This window comes from Gavialis gangeticus, unplaced genomic scaffold (genome assembly GCF_001723915.1).
Source record: "Gavialis gangeticus isolate Ggan-Ray unplaced genomic scaffold, GavGan_comp1, whole genome shotgun sequence".
Lineage (NCBI taxonomy): Eukaryota > Metazoa > Chordata > Crocodylia > Gavialidae > Gavialis > Gavialis gangeticus.
The window spans coordinates 61647970-61668845 of record NW_017729022.1 but is presented as its reverse complement, the minus strand read 5'-3'; the positions used below and the strand labels follow the sequence as shown (position 1 = coordinate 61668845).

Genomic DNA, 20876 nt, shown 5'->3' with positions numbered 1-20876 from the left:
GAATGGGTAGACGGTAGCACCATGGGTCAGGTAGGTCACACACAATGGAATTAAGAGTCCCACATGGTCTGGATTCATGTATGAGAGGGTCCCCTTGGGCAGCATCCAAAATTGAACAATCTTGTTATGTTCTGAGGAGAGCCTCTTGGAGGCAGGGGCATTTGCTTCCTCTTGTCACAAAGGTCCAGATTCTGTTCTACCTATTAGATGCTGAAGTGGACTTTGGCACTTATGTGCAATTCTACCCCACCTTTCTCAGGTCTCTGAAAAACAGTTAGTGCAAAAAGGAGGTGGATCCTTTTCCTCCTCGGTGCTTTTTTGTGTTTCAGTCTTAAGGGTCAGATTGCTGTAAGTGACAAAATCAGATGCATTAATGGATTTCCAGGGTTTTGAAAAGGATGCAGTAGACTCACACTGAGGTACCCAAGTCCACTTAGACGCTCAGGCTCTTCTCTTCCTCAATTTGTTATTGTTTATAGAGCATCAACAGCAAGCTTGTTGGTGTATGAGCCTCTTAAGGAGTCCTGGGCCCTTTCACAGGAGCTTACAACCTTGTAGAGGTAGACAGAGCAAAGTGCACACAGGTTGTAGTGCAGAAGATTCCAGCATGACTTTGAGATGCATCCACAAGGGCCTTTTTATCCCCTGCTTTTGCACTCAGTCATGTGTCTGCCTCCATCTAATTTCCTTTCATCTCCTTCTGTTCCTTTTATTCTCTCTTTCATCCTCCACTTTTCTTTCTCTCTTTGTCTCCTCTATCCCTCTGCTCTCTCTCTCTTTTCCCTTGTCTCCTCCATTTCCCCCACCTCTCTCCCTCATTTCTCTCTTCATTAGCTGACTGAATCCTTAGTCTATTTGGTTAATTTAATGTACCCTCTGGGGATGTCACAGGCACTTTACCAGCATCTCAATTCAAATCCATCAGCTTGCTAGTCTTTCTAGCTTAATTAAGAGATGCATGAGCACAGCCTAGCTGTATACAAGGACTGAGGAAAACAGGTGAGTCCTTTGAATGCTGCAACCAGCAATTCCTCTCTTTCCTCCATTCTCTTTGAGGGGTTGAGACCACACAAGCCGCTACTTGCTATGATGGCCTCAAGTGACAGGTGGATGGAGACATGTAAAGCAAACACATTTGTCTAAGCACAGATATGACCCTCATTACTGTAGTCTCCAAGCACCTCAGTGCCATTAAAGTATTTTATCCTGATAACACCCATGTGAGGCAAAGAAGGGATTATCATCCTATTTTATTGTACGGTCCTGAGGCACAGGATAGATTAAGTACCTTGTAGCATGCCTTATAATACCCTCTCCATTAACATTTCATATGGGGCTGTTTCATGGCACAAGCAGAAAGGCATAGCTGTAGATTGCCATGGGCCTTGTCCTACTGCAGACCAGTTTTTCCTCATCCTTTGAATCTGTTTGCACTTAATAATACCTGCCTATAAGATACAGTGTGGACAATCAGGAAATCACATGTTTGTGGTAATGACTGTACTTTGCTGTGGTGCTGTCAAACGGGGCATATTGCTCCAGGTGGGCTGCCTCCTGAACTGAGAGCAATATACGTGTGTCCTTCTGGTTCTATGGGTGGACTAGCAAAAATGGAGGTGGGCTAATTGATACTTTCATTTGACAGTGATAATTAGCCTACCCACAGTGCCATACAAAAGCAGTTACCCCACTTCCAGTTCGGGAGGCAGCCCATATGAGGACACCACTGCTGGGCATAGTAAGTATGCAGTCTACATATGGCAGTAGTCCATTCTGCTGTTCTTCATTAAAATGTACAGCACAGCACTGGAAGAAGTCCAAGAGAAAATCACCTTCCTGCACTTCCCCCTGTAGTTTTCATCTGTATCATCATTTACTAGCTCCACTGGTTCATGTTGTGTAGTTGCTGTTTCCCTTTTTTACTGTTTGCTGCTTGTCAGAGACATTCAGTAGACATCCAGTCCAGGAGCATGAGATGGATTAAGCTGTGGAGACATCTCCCTAGGGTAACAGGACAAACCCCTTCGTTTAGGTCATTTAAAACTGGATGTGGACAAAGCAACATGCAGTTCTGCCTGGGTTCTGTGACAGGGATTTGAACTAAATATCACAGTGTGTGCGTTTTCCATCTCTAGTTTGCAATTTTACAGTTACTGTCAAGTTGTGTTGTTGTAGTGGAGAAGTATGAAGAGATTAGGAAAATTTTTCTATCAGTCATGTCTCTCTACTGTATTTACAAGGTACAGATATCAGAGAACTGATTTGTGTGGCTGGTTCTGTGCTACCCTGGGCAGTAGGAGTCAAAGATCTGCCTGAGCCATCTGGCCCAAAGAGTTGCCCCAGTTCAGTTTCACCAGAGCTGCCAATTTAGACTTGGTAGAAGAAAATTCCTCCTACAGACAGTCTACTTGATACCTGTCTGCTGCAGAGTTTCTTTTACCTCCCTTCCTGTGTTGCATCTGATGCTGGTCACTATCAGAGGCTGGACACTGGACTAAATGGACAAGATAGATGGTTGATGGCTAGAAAATGGTATTTAGAGGTGTGCTTTTGGGAATTGGCTTATCGGTAAAGTAGATTTATTAAAACAATGATCCAGGGTAATGCCAAGGGTTAATTGGTTGCTAAAAGTCTGTTTGTGACAGTTTCCTTCAAGGCCCACTGTATCTGACACAGGCAACCAGCAAGCAAATACACAGGCTGCGAAACTGAAGACATGTACCACACTGTTCCATAACATGAGATAAGATGGCATTAGGTCATAGTGCCCAACTGCAAGGCCCTGGGATTTTTGGCTTTGCAGAACAGACCAAATTAGGAGAAACCAGCAAAAAACCAAATTAGAATGTGTGCATATGATGGGTTTGTAAAACAAAGGAATATAATGACAGGACAGAATGTGGACAGTATGACGACCACAGGGAGACGGATCAGCAATGCCCAGAGATGAAGAGTCATCAGAGGGGGGAAAAGAATACAAAAAGAGGGATTTCCTGAGAGGGGAACCTAAGGCCACTATGAACTGAGGGCATACCACTAGCCTGTCTCACCCACCCGACTGGTGGACATAGGGGGCGGGCCTCACCCTCCAATGCCCAGGCTGCTGACATCTGACATTCAAGAGAAAACCTCAGAGTCGCACTCATGTACTGGCCAGATGTACCTTGATTCTGTGAACCCTGGGACTGGTAGATTAAAAATTATTTGCCTTAGTCTTATCTGCTGTCACTGGACATCATTCAAATTTGCCGGTTATCGAATAGAGAGGTCGTGGTCAGTCTGAGGGTGTGAGTCTGCCCGAAACAAGATATCTGGGTCATAAATCCAGTGCCATCAGTGGCCTGGGTTAAAAATGTCTGTGTTAAAATAGGGCAATGAGGATTGGTGGTTAAGACCTTCTCTTCTTCACCCCAGATCTGTCACCTCGTCACTGGGGCAGGAACTTTGGATGAAATTGGCTAGCCTCCACAGGAAAGTTGCATTCGCTTTCTCACATGGCCAGTAGTATAATGAGCAATGGGCTACAGGGGCACCAGCCTTGAATGCCTACACAGAGGGGGCACAAGGATGGCAGCTGATATCACTACCCATCCAAGTGCCACGGCCACTGCAGGAAGCCCAGCTACTCGAGCCAGCCTGGCCCTGCTGCTGATGCCACCCAAGGTATTAGACCCTGGCTGTTATGCCTCTGCACATGGCATCTGATTAGTGTAGAAGGGGAAGGGTTCACTGTCAAGGGAATCTGGATCATTGTTTCTTGCATTTGGAAAGATCCAGATTCAGACTTGGCAAACCATGTGAGATCAAATTAAAATTGGCCCCACGCAACCTTCTACCACTCTGCTCTGACTGCCCCACCGACCTCATGACTGCATTTTGGAGAGGCCCAATTTAAGTTGTCCCCCACACTATTCTGAGACATAAGTGCATTCTCCAGGACCAGAAATCACCAAAATAAGCAGGCCTTTGTTCTGATGAGACTGCTGGGGCTCCCAGCTTCCAGATGGGCAGGAGCTGTTGTGAGTGCAGGACTTTCCCAATGGCCATTTCAGTCCTTCTGCTTTTGGAGAAAGCCAGGAGGTCACAGAAGAAAGGAAGGAGGATGAACCCTGCCATTTTTTGCTAAACCTCTGAAAAGGTTCTGGAAACAAATGTCAGGCAGCCACTTGTTTGATCTCTAGCAGTGTCCCACAGCTCTAAGTTAACAAGTTGGCTATAGCTTTTCAGAAGGGAACGCTTGTTTTTAGTCTTCCTCCTCCATTAAGACTACACTCCCTGTGCCAGGGAGAAACTGTTTCCCACCCCCACTACACACACACAGTGACCCAGCCCTCCGCTGTGTCAGCTGTCATTCATAATTAAGCTGAAAGCGCATGATGGTATTGCTAGTCCCAGATGTCACAGAATTCCTGGGAGGTTACGGCCCCCTTGGGGCTCCCAGCCCTGCCGACAACACCTCGGGCTCAAAGCTAATCGTTCTTTTCACTCTGGCTAATTATCTGTCTCTCCACAAATGGCTGCAATGTAGGGTCTGCCTTTGCTCTATGAGTGTGTTGCCTCAGGTCTCATGAATCCAGCTGGTTCCTCTCCCTTCTTCTTTTCTTTCCTTTCTTTTCCATGTTTTCATTCTTTCTCTGCATCTCTTTTTATCTGCATCACTTAACTCTTCTTTTTTTGCTTCCCTTTCCTTTCTCCACATAATGTTAATAAGCTTACATTGGGTACCCCCACCTTTTCCTTTTTCTGTCCTTATCTCTGTCTGTCTGTACCTTTCCTGCCTATTCCTTCCTGCCCCTCACTCTCTTTGGGAAGAATGCTTTGCAGGGGTGATTGATGGCCCATTAGAAAAAGATTAACAGGTGCAGGCTTGACTAGAGAAACAGATGTCAGGGAGGGAAGAAGAGACAAGGAGAACAGGTGACCTTTTCCGTAAGAGAGATGCAAGCATGACTTTTAGAACATCAATTGCACTCTGCGACAGAGAGAGAATGAAGGTGCGGACGACGGTGAGAAGGATAATCCACCATCATCCCTGTTGTCTTTTTGCATTCTTCATTCTCACTGACAAAATCATTTGATTCAGGCTGAAATTAGCGTCTCTGTTTAGCATATGGGTCTCTCGTTCCCATCTCGTGTCATTACTGCTTGGCTCTCTGTGTGGTTATCTTCATCTCTCTCCTCCCTGCATGCGCTCTCTCTCTCTTTCTCCCACCCCTTTTGAGGACCCATTTTGTTATTCAAATGTAATTATGGATGGAAATTGAGCCTTCTCCCCTTTTATTTTGATTTTAGAGAAACTGGCAGTTTTAATAAAACTCTGCAGCAGGGTTAGGCAGTTTTGCCTGCTCCCTCCACCCGCAAGGAAATCACAGCCAAATCCTTGATCCCAAGGAAGGAGGGATAAAGGTAGCAGGTGCTGAGAAAGTGTTTTTCAGAGTAAAGATGGCGTTGCTTCAGAAGCTGGATGAAAGCCCAGTTAGAAAAAGGCATGGATAGCCAAAGATCTGGGGAGCAGATACTAACCCAGTTGTTCTGGTTTTGGAATAGAAACAGCCAGGCCTAGATTCCTTTTGCTTCCTGGAATGGTACAGGGCTGGGTGTGATCGCCAGGAGAAGGCTAGGAGTTTTAACTTGAACCCCAGGCTCTGCCCGTGTTCCTGTGCTTCCTGTAACAAAGTGGTAGCACAGCCCCTGGGAACTTTTTCCCCTTTTCAAAGGACAGTAACCAGAACCTTTACATGTTCTAAAAGAAAAGTAAGTCAATAACTCATCTCCCCACTGCGTGCCATGGGGCAGTGATAGCTTCCCTGGAAAAGATTGCTCAGGCCAGGATGGAGTCCCCTTCTCTATTGCCAACGGGCTTATCAGGACAATGTCCTTCCCCCAGTTGTCACCACCAGGGGGCTCCAGCAGTGTCCCTCTTTCCTATTGTGCCTGATGTCAAAAATGCGACCTGGTATTTATGTATCATAACTCAGACCTACCTGAAGAAAGGGGGCAGCAAGGTGACCGTGTGATGTATGTGAGTCCACCAGGTCTTACCCAGTGTATGTGTGCCTATAGAAATACCAGACAGTGTGAATGTCACTGCTCCCTGGTGGGTAAACTGTGGTGTGGACTCACTCAGTCAGTTCTATTTGTGGCTTCTCCTTTAGAGCAGAGAGAAACTGGGGTATAATACAGAAAAATAGACCCCAAACATGTAACCCTCATGTGAGTGGATCACATCTGCTCAACTCACGCGTGACAAATTTGAGATTTGCATTTACTTTGACAGCATTTATGTTTCTCTAAATGTCTGACTACATGGGTTAAGTTATAACTCAGCCATAGGGTGGGGAGGGGAAGTCACTGTTCTCTCATGCAGGTAGGTTAGTCCTTCCCCTCCATTTTTCAGAGAGGATGACAAGAACCTGGCATCCATCAGCAGTGATGTCAGCACAGCCCCCATCCACCTATGAAGTGCTACATCATCATTCCTCAGCAAGCGGCTGGCTCCTTTCCCAATTTTTTTGGAGGGGCATCCAAGAACTGAACATGGCAAAGAAGCATCCATTAATACTGAAAACAAAAGGAGGAGTAATTTAATTTTGTTCAGACTTGTTCAGCTGATGGAGTCATTAAAACTCTCTGTCTACTCATGTGCACCACACATGCACACACCACAGCCCAATGCTGGAAGAAAGTGTATTACATCAGTCACAGATTCACTAGGCTCAGATGTCCTAGATAGAGTGTTGTTTTTATCTTAGCGACACATTTACTCCACTCAGTTTCAAGGGAATTTTCCCCTTGTGTCTTATTCTCACCAGTTTTCTCTTTTTTCCTTGCTGTCCTTTTTCCTCCATTCCTCACCCATTCTTCTCTTTCTGTCCCTTGTTAGACATTAACAGGCTACCCCTCATTGCTGATGTGTTATTCATGCACTAGGATGGTCCCCTGGGTAATTATTTAGACCACTGCAAAGAGGGAGGTTGCAAGAACAGGCCCAGCAAACAAATGCTTGCGGAAGAAGGGAGGGGGAAGTGGAGCATGGTGGAGAAAGAGAAAAAAAAGGAAAGGAAGAAAAGAGGAGAAACAGAAAGGAGAGCAGGCAGAAAACCAAGGGCCAGGAGGGAGAACTGGATGGAAAAGTTTCCTGTTCCATGAAATTGTACAGGATTAAAACAAACAAACAAATGTTAGTCACTGGAGAGAATCCAAGACCTTGTAAGGTGTTGTGGGACAGTCTGGCCCTAGATTAGCCAGTAGCAAGGTATCTAGGCACTTACTTGCTCTAACAAATGTCTATTTATACAAAGTGGAACAGCTCCACCAAGAGAGGGTCTAGAAGACACATCCCAGAATAGCCAGGGGGTCAGATCACTCAGCTAAGTGTAGATGAATTTGCTGTGGATAAGATCTTTGTAAACTCAAAGAGGAAAAAGAGCACAAAAAGGACACCATCAATACCCTCCCTGATCAGCTCTTTGATCCGTCACAGCTCCTGTGTGTCTGTGTTCAGTTTTGGGTCCCATGCTTCAGGGAGGATCCCAACAGATTGGAAAGAGTCCAGCACAGAGCAACAAAAATTATTAGAGCCCTGGGAAGAATGGCTTACAATTAAAGGCAAAAGAGCCAAGCAACCCTCTTGGCTAAACAGGGAAATCCAAGAGAGCCTAGGGAGAAAAAGAGAGGCATCCAAACTGTGGAAGCAGGGGGTAGCCACCATGGAGGAGTATACCTGCTTGGCTTGCACTTGCAGGGAATCAGTTAGGAAGGCTAAAGCAGAAATGGAACTCAGGCTGGCTACAAAAATTAAGGACAACAAAAAGTCCTTCTTTAGGTACATAGGAATTAAAAAGAAGGTGCATGGCAACATAGGACCCCTACAGGACAGACTAGGGCAAGTGGTAACAAATAGGAGAGACAAAGCTGAGCTCCTAAACAAGTTCTTTGCATCTGTATTCCTAAACACAGATAAAGACACATCTTCCAAAGGGGCTATAAACAGGCACAAGAGGGACTCCGACCCACCAGCAGTTAGCACTGACCTAGTGAGGAAGCATTTGGAGGGGCTGGATGTGTTTAAGCCAGCAGGCATGGGCTATCTTCATCCAAGGGTGCTGAAGGAATTGACCATTGTCATTGCAGAACCACTGGCGAGGTTGTTTGAGCACTCACGGCGCTCAGGATGGGTCCCAGAGGACTGGAAAAGGGCCAATGTGGCACCTATTTTCAAGAAGGGGAGAAAGGATGATTCGGGTAACTATAGGCCAGTTAGCCTCACCTCTATACTTGGGAAAAGCTTTGAAAAAAGTATTAAGGATCACATCTGTGGGAGTCCAGTAGGAAAAATAATGAGGAAGGGCAACCAGCATGGCTTCATAGTGGGTAGATCCTGCCTGACTAACCTTGTTTCTTTGTATGACCAGGTCACAAAATGCTTAGATGCAGGAGCTGAGGTAGATGTCATCTACTTGGATTTTAAAAAGGCCTTTGGTACAGTGTCGCATCCCATTCCTATAAGCAAATTAGGCGATTGTGGCATAGATTACTACATGGTCAGGTGGGTGGTGAATTGGCTTATGAGGCACGCACAGAGGGTGGTGGTGGACAGGTCATTTTTGACCTGGAAAAATGTGGGCAGTGGACTTCCCTAGGGTTCGGTCCTTGGACCAGTGCTGTTCAATATCTTCATCAGTGATGTGGTTGAGGGCATAGAAAGCACTTTGTCCAAATTAGCGGATGACACCAAATTATGGGGCAAAGTAAACACGATGGAGGGCAGGGAGTGGATTCAGGTGGATTTGGACAGTGTGGGCAGAACAGAATAAGATGCAGTTTAGCAAGGATAAGTGCAAAGTGCTACATCTATGGAGAAAGAATCATCAGCACACCTACAGGCTGTGAGATGACTTTCTAAGCAGCACAGCAGCAGAAAGGGATCTCAGTGTCATAGTTGACTCCAATATGAACATGAGTTGTCAATGTGATGAAGTGATAAGTAAAGCCAACTGCACTCTTTCATGCATTAGAAGGTGCATCATGAGCAGGTATAAGGAGGTGATACTTCTCTGCAGCATTGGTAAGACTGCAGCTGGAGTACTGTGTCCAGTTCTGGGGACTGCACTTCAAGAGGGATGTGGATAACCTTGAGAGGGTTCAGAGGAGAGCAATTCATATGGTTGTGGGCCTACAGGTTAGATCCTACTAGGAGAGATTGAAGGACATGTGTCTCTTCAGTCTCCACAAAAGAAGGCTGAGAGGGGATCTAGTAGCTGTCTACAAATTCATTGGAGGGGCAGCAAGAAATAAGGGACACTCTATTTAGCAGGGCACCCCTTGGGATTACTAAGAACAATGGCCATAAACTGACAGGGAGCAGATTTAGATCAGACATTAGGGAAAGTTTCTTTATGGTGAGGGTTGCTAAAATCTGGAATGAGCTTCCAAGGGAGGTGGTGCTCTCTTCTACCTTGGAGGTCTTTAAGAGGAGACTAGACCAGCACCTAGCTAGGGTCCTCTGACTCTAGCACTCTTTCCTGCCAGGGCAGGGGGTCGGACTTGTTGATGTACTAAGGTCCCTTCCGACCCAAACATCTATGAAATCTATGAAAGGGTGAAAGTACTTGGGTTATTTAGTTTGGAGAAGGGAAGAATGAGGGGGGACTGGATAGCAATTCTCAAAGACCTGAAGGGTGATTATAGAGAGGATGGGCATGGGCTGTTCTCTGTGACTGTAGGGGACAGGACTATGAGCAATAGCCTCAAGCTGCAACAGAGTAAATTTAGGTTGGAGATTAGATGGGACTTTCTGACTGTGAGTGTGGTCAAGCATTGGAACAGGTACGTAGAGAAGTTATGGAATTTCTATCCCTGGAAATCTTCAAGAGCAGGTTGGGATGGTTTAGTCAGAGTTGATCCTGCCTTGAGCAAGGGGCTGGACTAGATGACTTCATGAAGTCCCTTCCAGCCCTATATTCATATCACCCTATGGCACCCCTCCATGTGGAGCCATCTGTCCCATGAGAATGGTATCCATTGGTTCTGATGCGATGGCTTCAGGTCTCCGCCAATTCTGATTCCTTGGCTTTGCCTTTTAATGCAGCCAGAAGAGCTGACAAACATTTTGGAGATCAGCAATGTTGTGTTCACCAGCATGTTTGCCCTGGAGATGATTCTGAAACTCACCGCCTTTGGGCTCTTCGATTACCTCCGCAATCCCTACAACATCTTTGACAGCATCATTGTCATCATCAGGTGAGGAGGTCAGAGCAGGGAAGCCACACTGGAATTAGACTGAGGCTAGAAATAAATGTTGCCAAATAAAATGAATTAGCTGTGCTGGGATGTCCCCCAGCACAGCTGATCCATTTCAGTGGGTGAAACACATGCCACCCATTGTCCCACCTGTCCCCTCCCCTACCATTGATGCTCCAGGACAACAGGCAACTTGTTTTCCTGGGGTATGAGGGACCCAGTCCTGTGTGTCTCAGGAATTCCTGTGCAGGACTCAGCCCCTCAAGCTCCTGGAGTGCCAGCCCAACTTTCCCCTTTATAGAGACACCCCCAGGAATCTCCAGGGCGCATCTCTGTAAATAGGGAAACCCCAGCTTTCCCTGCTTACGGGGAAGTGCCCCAAGATTGCCTGGGGCATGTCTCTTTGAGGTCAAAGCTGGGCCTGTGCTCCCAGGGCTTGAGGGGCCTGATCCTGCATTGGAATCCGCAGGGTGCTCAGGATCAAACCCTGCAAGCCCCCAGGGTGGCTGGAGATCATGGGGAGCCCAGAGCTGCCCATGCTCTTCCACCATAAAGCAAACAGATGTCCACCACTACATAGTTGCACAAATTAAGAACACCTTTGTCACAGCCACAAATTTTGGGCATTTGTGGCACAACAAGGTATGGACATCTATTTGCTTGGCCTTTGTGCCACCATAAAAATTGTTATGGTGGCACAAAAGTGACAAAGGGTAATGTCTGTTTCCACCCGTAGGTACACATACAGCAAGGCAGATCAGTGTTGAAACAATGCCACTGTGCAACACCAGTACTTTTCATGAGCTAAAATATGGGGAGAAGCCTTGTTATTGCACAAGACAAAGAAACAGAAGATCTGAATGTTATTCCCCACTCTGCCATTGACTCACTGGGTGACCCTGGGCGAACCACATAATTTTTCGGACCCTTGGTTTCCCCCTAGGTAAAATGGAAATGGTAATACTCCACTCTCTCATGAGTTTGAGAGGCTTAATAAATTGACAAAATATTTTGACATGCTTAGAGAAAAGATGCTGTAGAAGTTTTTTTTTTCTTTTTTTTTTTAATAAAGGAACTTTCACATCACGTCTTTGTGATGCGGCATTTATTCATTCCTGAGTAGCTTGTACAGCAGTTTAATTTTCCTTTGTGAGAAGTGCAGTATTAAACATACACACATGCATGAGAACATACACGTGCAGTATACAGTGTATACGCACACCCCTGATCCAGACATGCACACATGCAAATAACATAGAAATATTTTCTTTCTCTCTCATGCAAATATGCAGTCCACTCAGGAAATGGTAATAACTCAGATTAATGTTGCTATTTCTCTCTCTCAGTTATCTCTATCTTGTTTTTCTATTTTCCCTTTCCTCCCCCTCCCCCCCACCCCGGTTAAAATCTCCTTCACTGTCTCTGGGCCACAGCATCTGGGAAATCATTGGTCAGTCAGATGGGGGCCTATCGGTGCTAAGGACGTTCCGTCTTTTGCGTGTGTTGAAGCTGGTGCGTTTCATGCCTGCCCTACGGCGCCAGCTGGTGGTGCTGATGAAGACCATGGACAATGTGGCCACCTTCTGCATGCTTCTCATGCTTTTCATCTTCATATTCAGGTGAGGAGTTAGGGGCTTCATAGCAGTTTGAGAAGGCATTCCATATGTTAAGTGTGGTACCAATGTGGGTCTGATTCATCCTGCCCATTTCTATCATTAAGGTGGCAAGAGGGAATGCTATTATTATATCTGAGCCAAATCCTCAGCTGGAGTACAGTTTTCCTCCATGGAGGATCTGGCCTTTAGATATTTACAGAGAGTAGGCTGGGACTGTGTGTAGAGAAGCAGTATCCTGATCTCAGTGTTTAATTGAAAGGGTGAATGCTGTTAGCCACACTTCATTTGCTGTAGGAAATAGCTTGACCCTTTCACTAACTGCTGTAGAAGTGTGGTGTGATGTGGAGGAGCTGCCTGAACTCTGAGTACTCCATACAGAAAAACTGGAAGGGGGTTAAGGGAGGGGGAAATGGAACAAGAGAGGTAGATTCATCAGAAACTGGGGGGTGCAGGGAGAGGGGAAACTGCATGAAGAGATATAGGCCATTCAAAGATTTGCCCCCTCTTGGGCAGATCTCCATGGGCTCTTTGCATTCTTATATCTCTTACTCTGGTGACAATGATCAGTCATTTGGATTAGAAGGGGAAGTACTCTAACAAACTCACTTTGGTAGCAGAGATACTTTAATTGGACACTATCTTTTTTGCCCTACCCAACAGCATCCTGGGAATGCACATCTTTGGGTGCAAATTCAGCCTCAAGACAGACACTGGAGATACAGTCCCTGACCGGAAGAATTTTGACTCCCTGCTCTGGGCCATAGTCACTGTGTTCCAGGTGAGTCAATGCTGCCTGCTGTGGGATGGCTAGACCCATGATGGGATCAAAGAGGCAACCTCAAATTGAACAGAAGTAGGAGGAGGTTTGTACTAGTGAATCCTGCCCTCACTCACAATGACACAAAAAGCTACATTTGAGACTCCAGTATGCAAAGCTGAGAGAAGAGGGACAGACACATCTGGTAATCTGACATCTCTCAGGCAGAGGGGCTCTATCCTTCAAGGAGCAGTGAGAGAATGGGGAGATGGACAGCTTGCAAAGATCAATTCTGTGTTGTAGCAACTTCTCTATTTAATGCTTCAGCACATGCGCTATGTTTGTGTGCATCTCTCCCTGTTCACTTGGGGTCACCTGAGGTAATGCCACAAAGACAGCATGACAGCTGGACAGCGCACACTGCTGGTGGGGATCCTGGCAGTCATTGGGATGAGGGAAGAAGATGGGGGTATGTAGTGATCAGATCATTTTCCTCTCTCTGCCCACTTACGTTTATCCCCTTCACTCTTGCTTTGCTCTGGTGGGCTTAGGTGCCTTCTCTTCTATGTTGCAGATCCTAACCCAGGAGGACTGGAATGTTGTGCTCTATAATGGGATGGCATCTACCTCACCTTGGGCATCCCTTTACTTTGTAGCCCTCATGACCTTTGGCAATTATGTCCTTTTCAATCTTCTGGTGGCTATCCTGGTGGAGGGCTTCCAGGCTGAGGTGAGTTGCCACTGCCACTTCTTGGAGGAGGGAGGATGCAGATTCGAAAGCCAGATGTGGGAAATGGTATGAAAGGAATGGCAGGAGATCCTAAGGTATTGCATTGAAGTTGGTTCCTTCCACATGGTCAGGGTGGGTTAAAAAACCTATTTAACCCTTTCATGGGGGTGTCAAACCCACTTAAGTGAAGGAGGGAGCTCACAATTTCTACTCTGCATACTACCCTGAGGGGATGACTTCTTCCCTCTCCATGGGCCAACAGTGCAACTATATGAGTTCTGCCATTGATCATGGTGAGATCTGGCATCCCTATCACCCATGGTAATGGATGACCAGAATGAACAGAATTCTTTGCCCCCCAGATGCCTCTGAATCCCAGATCTTTGTTTTCATTTTTCCATTCCAGGGTGATGCCAACCGATCATACTCAGATGAAGAGCAGAGCTCATCCAATGTGGAGGAGCTTGACAGGTTCCAGGATGTCCAGGATGGCTCTGGTAAGTGGATCCTCTGGGCTGATTTGTTCAAATCCCACCAGCATCTGGGTGAAAGATGTGAACACGCAGAAACCTCCCCAGCCCTGAAAACTCTCTTCTCTGCGTAAGGCAAAACTGTAATGCTGGTCTTGGCTAAAGCATTTTCATGACAATGCAGTTACGCAAGTCTTTGTTTTCTTGCTTGTTTGTTTGATTAAGAACATAAGAACTGCCATTTACTGGGTCAGATTGTAGGTCCATCTTGCCCTATATTCTGTTACACAGTGGCAGAGAGTGGATACTGAAAGGGAGAGTGCGCAGAGTATGACCAAGGTTTTTTCTGCTGTGCCTCTCCCACTTGCTGCCTCCAACATTTACAGTCTAGGGCTAGGGACATAAGTTACACATAAACCAGTTGAAGTGATCAGAAAATGGTTTATACCTGTAACAGAACAGAAGTTCAGTGCACATAAACCAGTTTCAAAATTGCTGAAACTGTTTTAAGATACAGCTGGTTGAATGTAATATCAGACTTAACTGATTTAAGTCAAACCAGTTTATGAAATTTCTGTCCCAGACCCCTCCCTGGTTCAAGTTAAATCACAGTCCTCCAGCATCCCAAGATGCTTTGCAGCTCTAGGCTGGACTGTGCTGTCTGCTAGTCAGAGCAGTGAGGGATGGCTGACAAGGTGGTGTGTGGGGAGAAATCCAGCTGGGGACTGCAGCTGAGTCTATGGGTGGTTGGGGAGAGCACCTGCCAGACTTCCCAGCTGGAGTGAAGGGGGTGGGGGCGGGGGTAGGCAGGATCAGGTGGAGGGGAGGGAGTGGGGTTTAAATCGCCTCTCCCCCCAGCATGGGACCTGATCTGGGATCTGCTTGGCAGGGGGCTGGCAGGAGACCAGCAGACTCTACCCCTTCCCACCTCTGGAAGACTGAGGCAAACAGTTGATAAGGGGAGAGGGACAGGATGTATGTAATTCCCCTCAGCTTCCCCAGGCCATGGGGAAGAGAAGGAGCCAGGGCTGGAGGGACTGATCCTCTGCCACCTGTGAGCAGAGGGCCAAGCCTTGCTGGACCAGACTGAGAGGTGGGAGGTGTTAGCAAAGACCTGGCACAATCATTGCATGTATGTGCTAGAGATGGAGCTAAGGGAACAGGAGAGGGTCCCAGACTGCTTGGGCCAGTGTGACCAAAGAAAGCAAAGACCTACATTTACATTATAAAGCAGAACCTGTAAAAGGTGGGAAACTGGATGGCCTATGCAGAGGCAAAAGACACTGAATGCACAAGAGTCCTGCCAAAGGTGCCACAGGTGACAAGCATACTAAGCATACTAATATTAAGGCACCCAAGGGGGAGTGTAAGTGTGCCTATAAAAACCCAAGTAGAGATGAGGCTGTGGGATTTCCATTCCAGTACCTAAGACCACCTGCTGATTCCCCAAGAAGGATTTTTTGAGTACCTGGCTGTAAGGAGATACTCTGCCCTCAGGATTACATAAGACTTATGCAAGGCTTCCTCTTGTCTTTTTGGTTTATTGCATTCCATTTTAAGTTAGACTAAGTTGTATGTGCTCTCACTGTGCCTTACTTTGCTGTATCTTAGCTTAGGTGAAGATTTTTGGTGGTTGTTTATTGTGTGCTTGATGTGGCAAATTGATGTGTTCAATACATGCTCACTTCAAAGAAAGAGCTATTCTTGTTCAAGCTTTTATGAATTCAGTGCCACTACCTTTTTCTCCACCCACCCCCTCCTCAGCCTGGCAGGCACTGCCCCCTGCTCAGGCAGACCCAGGCTAGGGTCCCATGTGGGTCAGGGAGGGGATTTTAACTCCCACCCTCCAGCATGCTAGCCCCAGGCTGGGGCCTGGCCATGCCCCCTCTGCTCCAGTGTGGGGAGGGGGAAGCCTTAGAACTTCAGTCCCTTCTCTTTGGCAGCAGCTGGCAGGCTGGGAGACATGGTCTAGTGCCCTCCAGCTTCTGGCCTGAGCCACTGCAGACATGTGGCTACATTCCCTGAAACAAAAGTAAATGTCTGTTCAAGCACTTCTCGGTTTAATCTCTGCAGCTTACAGTAACCTGCAAAGACTGAATCAATTCAGCCTCGGGCTTTTTGACTGCCTGTACTTAACCTAGGAAGTTCAGATTCAGAGGCTGTACCCCTAACTCACAAGCCCAATAGTTACTGATGCCTCTTTCCTCCAAGAATTTGCCCAGTCCCTTTGTGAACCTAGCTAAACTGTCAGCTTTCTCAACGTCTTGTGGCAATGAGTTAGTTACACACTATGTGAAAAAAAACTTCCCTTTATTAGTTTTAAACAGACTACCAGCTAGTTTTATTTTATGACTTCTAGTTCTTATATTGTGAGAGAGAGTAAATAATAAATTCCTGTTTAGTTTCTTTTTGTCATTTAGTATTTTGGTGGTTTTGAACTCGTTACCAACTTATAGTGTTACCTGCAAAAATAAGAGTCCTGGCAACATATTAAGGAATGCTGTTGCTGAGGAGGGAAATGCAATCTTTGGAAGCCCAAACATGGGAATATCAAGTAGGAGAAGGAAGGTAGGACTGCCTCTGTGTACAGCATTAGTGATACTGTTACTGGAAAAGTCCAGTGTCCAGTCCTGTGTCCATGCTGAAAAAAAGGATGGTGGTGAGTTAGAAGGAATCCAGACAGGAGCTACAAAAATGAAGTGACATTTAAAAAAGATGAGCCATACCTCAAACATCAGTTATGAGCATCTATGGGTGAGGTTCTGTGGCTTGTGCTGTGCTGAAGGCCAGGCTAGATAGCCTGACGGATCATTTCTGGCTTCAAACTCTATTATTTTAATCACCAAGGGTAACATTTCAAAACACTGAGAATATTTTGGTTTCCTCTCCCCACCCCGCCATGCCACCTAAACTCACCTCTATTGAAATGTAGATGCTTCTCTCTGGCCCACCCAAGGAGCAAATTAAAACAAGTTCCCTGGATCCTTGGGATGCATAAGCAATGTTTTAAGGGTGCCAGTAAGAACTCACAACATAATGTTAATTGAAATCTGGAGGTGGATAAAGGAGTCTAGAGGAGCCCCCAGAGTACTGGTGGATGTAGGCCTTGCTGAGTCTCGGTCTATCTCTTGGTTTCTCAAGCTGACAAGCTGATGTGAAGAAAATGGGAAACATGCCCAAAATAATGAGTAGCTGCCAGTCAGACAGGTGGTACTGTTGTTTCAGATGATGAAAGCTGTGGGAAATCACTACTCTTGTTTGAACAGGTGGGATCATTGTCTGCTTACAAGCTGCCAAAGGTCTGCCCCCTTTTTTGCCTGGCAGGGTGTGTGTGCAAGGAAAGCTCTGCTAGGCCCCAGGCAGTGCTCCTCTTGTAGGAAGGCTGCCTGCTCTATCACATGAGGGGCAGTGGGAGAAGGTGGGACAAACAGACCCAGCAATTTGGAAGCTGCTGTGTCACTTCAGGATTTGAGCAAACTCCCTTCCTGACTCCAGAGCAAGAGGAAAGGGACTGCTGCCAGGATGGACCAAGGAGGTAGGGAGAAGGGACAGGAAAGGAGAATGTGTCAGAGGATGGCTAGAGAGGAAGACAAGCTGTGTTAATTGCATTTATTTCTCCCCACACTTTGTCCCCCCTATTAGACTCGTTGCTGTTGAAAGGATTTAAAGGATTCTGGGAGATCAGTACATTCTGTATTCAGAGAGATGATTACTTTAAATCTATCACTGTCTGGACCACCCTTGCACACAATCCAGGAAGCAATACTGGGTTTTAATAGAGCTTTCCAACCAGAGCATTCAGACGCTCACTGAACAGTGAGGAAGAAACCCTGGAAGAGAAAGAAATGTCCCTTTCTCTTTCTTTCTCTGTTTGTGCTCTGCCCAGATCCCAAGCTTTGTGCAATTCCCGTGACACCAAATGGACATCTTGACCCCTCCCTGCCTTCTTCCAACCAGCCAGTGGTATCTGCTGCTGTCACAAATTCATCCCGGCACTCTTTGCAGCCAGACCAAGTCCTCGTTGCTGTTGGGTCCAGGAAGAGCAGTGTGATGTCACTGGGGAGAGTGACCTATGACCAGAGGTCACTGGTGAGTGAGTAGAACAACTAGCAATACATTTCTTCATTACATTAGTGCTGCCACTTTGGAATTGCCATGGGTGGTTGTACTGCCACTAGAGATGCTCTAACAGAAGCTTGTTGCCCATCTTCTTTTTGCCTGAAGCAGTCATAATTTCCATATTATCAATCCTTTTAATATCAATTTCCATATTATCACTGTGGCTTCTTGTAGGTTTCAGTCCCTTTTGTTTTCTCCTCTTGAGTCTCCTCTTGAGTGAAATGTTCTTTGACCTGTTAGTCCTCCACAGTAGTTCTCAAGCACAGAGTGTGAAATCATTGTGCCCTGCCCCTGGATGGAAGAAAAACTAGTAGAGTGCTTTCCAGACACTAGGAAAGGCTGGCAGGTAGTATCAGAACGATCAGGTCCTCCAGCTAGTGAGGTTTTCCTAGTTCAGGGGAAAATCTAATCCTTGATTCGTAGCAGCCTTTCCTCTTGTAGTCTGCAGCCACCTCTCTTTACTGCTGCCCCCAAAGCACCATTGACAATTCTGCCATCGCTCCTTGCTCCAGTCCAGCACAACAGCCACAGGCACTCTGCTCCACCAACACACACAGCTCTAGTGGTGCCCTTCCGCCCCTTACACAGCATACCCTTCTACTCCTGTCTGTTGGTTATCCTGTACAGTGATGCCTGATGGTGACATTTTGTGCTGACTTGCTGCTGCAGTGAGCTGAGACCAACCAGCCCCTTTCTCTTCCTACCTTCTCACATTTAGATTATAAACTAAGATTAGAGAATCAGATTGCCCTTCTCTCTGCGCCTTGTGCAAAGCAACCATGAAACCCTACCCCCTTATTTTGTCAGTTGTTCCGTCCACTATTCAATGGTGCGAATGACTACACAAAACAAGAATGACTGATCCTCTGCTTTCTTATGTATCTAATTGGTAAAATGCCTGGCATGCAGCCAGTGCTATATAATATTAGTAACAATACTAGCAGGAGTAGTAGTAATAATAGATATTAAATTTACAGAAGTTCACAAAATGCCTCTGCTGAAACAAGAGGACAGAATTATACCCTGTTGGGAGATATAAGGGAGCTCACAGGTGAGCCTTTGCTCTAATAAGCTAAAACCCTGTGGCTTGACTCATTGAATCCCTTGTCTCAATCTTTTACAGTCTAGCTCTCGAAGTTCTCACTATGGTGCATGGGGTCGCAGTGGGGCCTGGGGAAGCCGCCGCTCCAGCTGGAATAGCCTGGCTCGGGGACACAGCCTAAAACACAAACCTCCATCAGCTGAGCATGAATCTCTGTTATCTGGGGAAAGGCACAGGACAGCAGATGGGGAGCGAGCTGGGATGGGAAGGGCCCCTCACCACCGGCGAACACTTTCCCTGGACACCAAAGGCTCCTGTGATCTGGTGGAGCTGGCATCAGTCCCATCCAGTCACAGAGCAACCCGGAAGGTTGGTGTAACATCGGGAACCACTGAACATCAGGACTGCAATGGCAAAATGCCTGATATTGCTAAGGAGATCTTCCCAAAGATGAACAACCGCAAGGACCGTGGAGAGGAAGAGGAGGAGATAGACTACGTGAGTGCTGGGCACTAGGAGGAGACAGGCTGTGTGAGTGCGGGGGGATTTGACAAAAAAAGCACCAAGGGTTTAAAGGGGCAGAGCAACCATAAGAGATAAGAGAGTGAGTTGTGCTCACCTAGGAGGTTTTAGTGTCCAAGTCACACAAATTAGAGCATGCAATACCCTGTAAGCTGGTCTGAGGTCTGTTCATAGCTGAAGCATAAGGAGATCACAACAGCCCTTACTGCCCAGACCCCAAGGTTTGAGTGCCCACACTAAGCAGACAGTACTGGGGTGTGCAAATGGGGTTGGGGTCAGTAGAGATTGTAACAGAAATATTCACTGTATAAAATAAAATCATTAGTACTTCACGTAAAAACAAAGGTGTCAATGGATGCCATCTTCCCTTTGACCCATTGAGTGGGTCAGGGACCTAAATCTCTGCGTCTACTTCAGCTGAGGTCCTTGGGCAATTTTCCTGCACAGTGTCACTGGGAAGAGTCAGTGGTTAACATTTCACACATCATTAGTTTCAGGCCTAAAGAACCAGGGATGAATACTGAGGCTTTTCTTTCTTTGGAGGGAAGCAAACACCTGTCAGAGAATGCTCACTCAGTGAATGCTCTGCCCACCCTATCATCCCCCCATGGCTGTGATGTTTACTTAGTTTCCCTCCTCTTGAGAAGGCTAGAAAGAGGGGGATTTGAGGAGACAGCAGATCTAGAGACCTCCAGCTACTGGTATTTTAGACTTAAAGAAAAAGAGCACACCTCTGAAAGGTGCAAGGAAGTGGCCAATGACATCCACTACCCTTTGTCCCACAGACCCTGTGTTTCCGCATCCGGAAGATGATAGAGGTCTACAAGCCAGACTGGTGTGAGTTACGGGAGGATTGGTCTATCTACCTCTTTTCTCCCCAAAACAGGTTTGTCCTATTTTTGTGAGTGGGGTGGGGTGGGGAAATGCAATCTGGTTGCAGCAGATGAGTCGAATGTTGGCCGCAGCTTTACATTTTCAAGGCAGGAATGATTTTGTCGCTTCAAGCTCAGTACTTATATCTATACTGCTTCTGTGGCACTCCTGAGTGTGCTGCCATCATGGACCTGCTCCATGTGTGCCACAACCAAGAATGGGGCAATGAAGCTGCTTTGAAGGTACCCCTTACCAGTGCTTTCAAACTCTCTGGGTACGTTAATTCTGTGGCCGGGATATTAGGGCTGTGCGAAGCTTTGGGGGATGATTCGATTTGGAGGAGCTTCAGCCTGATTTGGTGGCCGAATCTCCAAATCCAAATCGAATCAGGGGACCAATTTCAAGGTCCGAATCGATTCAAAGCTTTCTGAATCTTTGGAAAAGATTGGGACAGACCCTGGTGGTTGCAGCAGGGAGCTGCAGCCAACTCTGAGCTGGTAAGTAC

The 20876-nt window shown here is 46.5% G+C and overlaps 1 protein-coding gene across 1 annotated transcript in view; it reads left to right on the top strand.

Moving 5' to 3' along the window:
• The window catches only part of LOC109295979 (voltage-dependent T-type calcium channel subunit alpha-1I-like), a 68760-nt gene that overhangs the window by 11647 nt on the left and 36237 nt on the right, over window positions 1-20876 (top strand). The window contains exons 6-13 of the mRNA XM_019515159.1: window positions 10091-10242; window positions 11676-11861; window positions 12519-12636; window positions 13190-13345; window positions 13752-13842; window positions 17702-17904; window positions 19058-19474; window positions 20284-20384. Coding sequence (XP_019370704.1) covers window positions 10091-10242; window positions 11676-11861; window positions 12519-12636; window positions 13190-13345; window positions 13752-13842; window positions 17702-17904; window positions 19058-19474; window positions 20284-20384 — 1424 coding nt within the window. The remainder of the gene's footprint in view (window positions 1-10090; window positions 10243-11675; window positions 11862-12518; window positions 12637-13189; window positions 13346-13751; window positions 13843-17701; window positions 17905-19057; window positions 19475-20283; window positions 20385-20876) is intronic.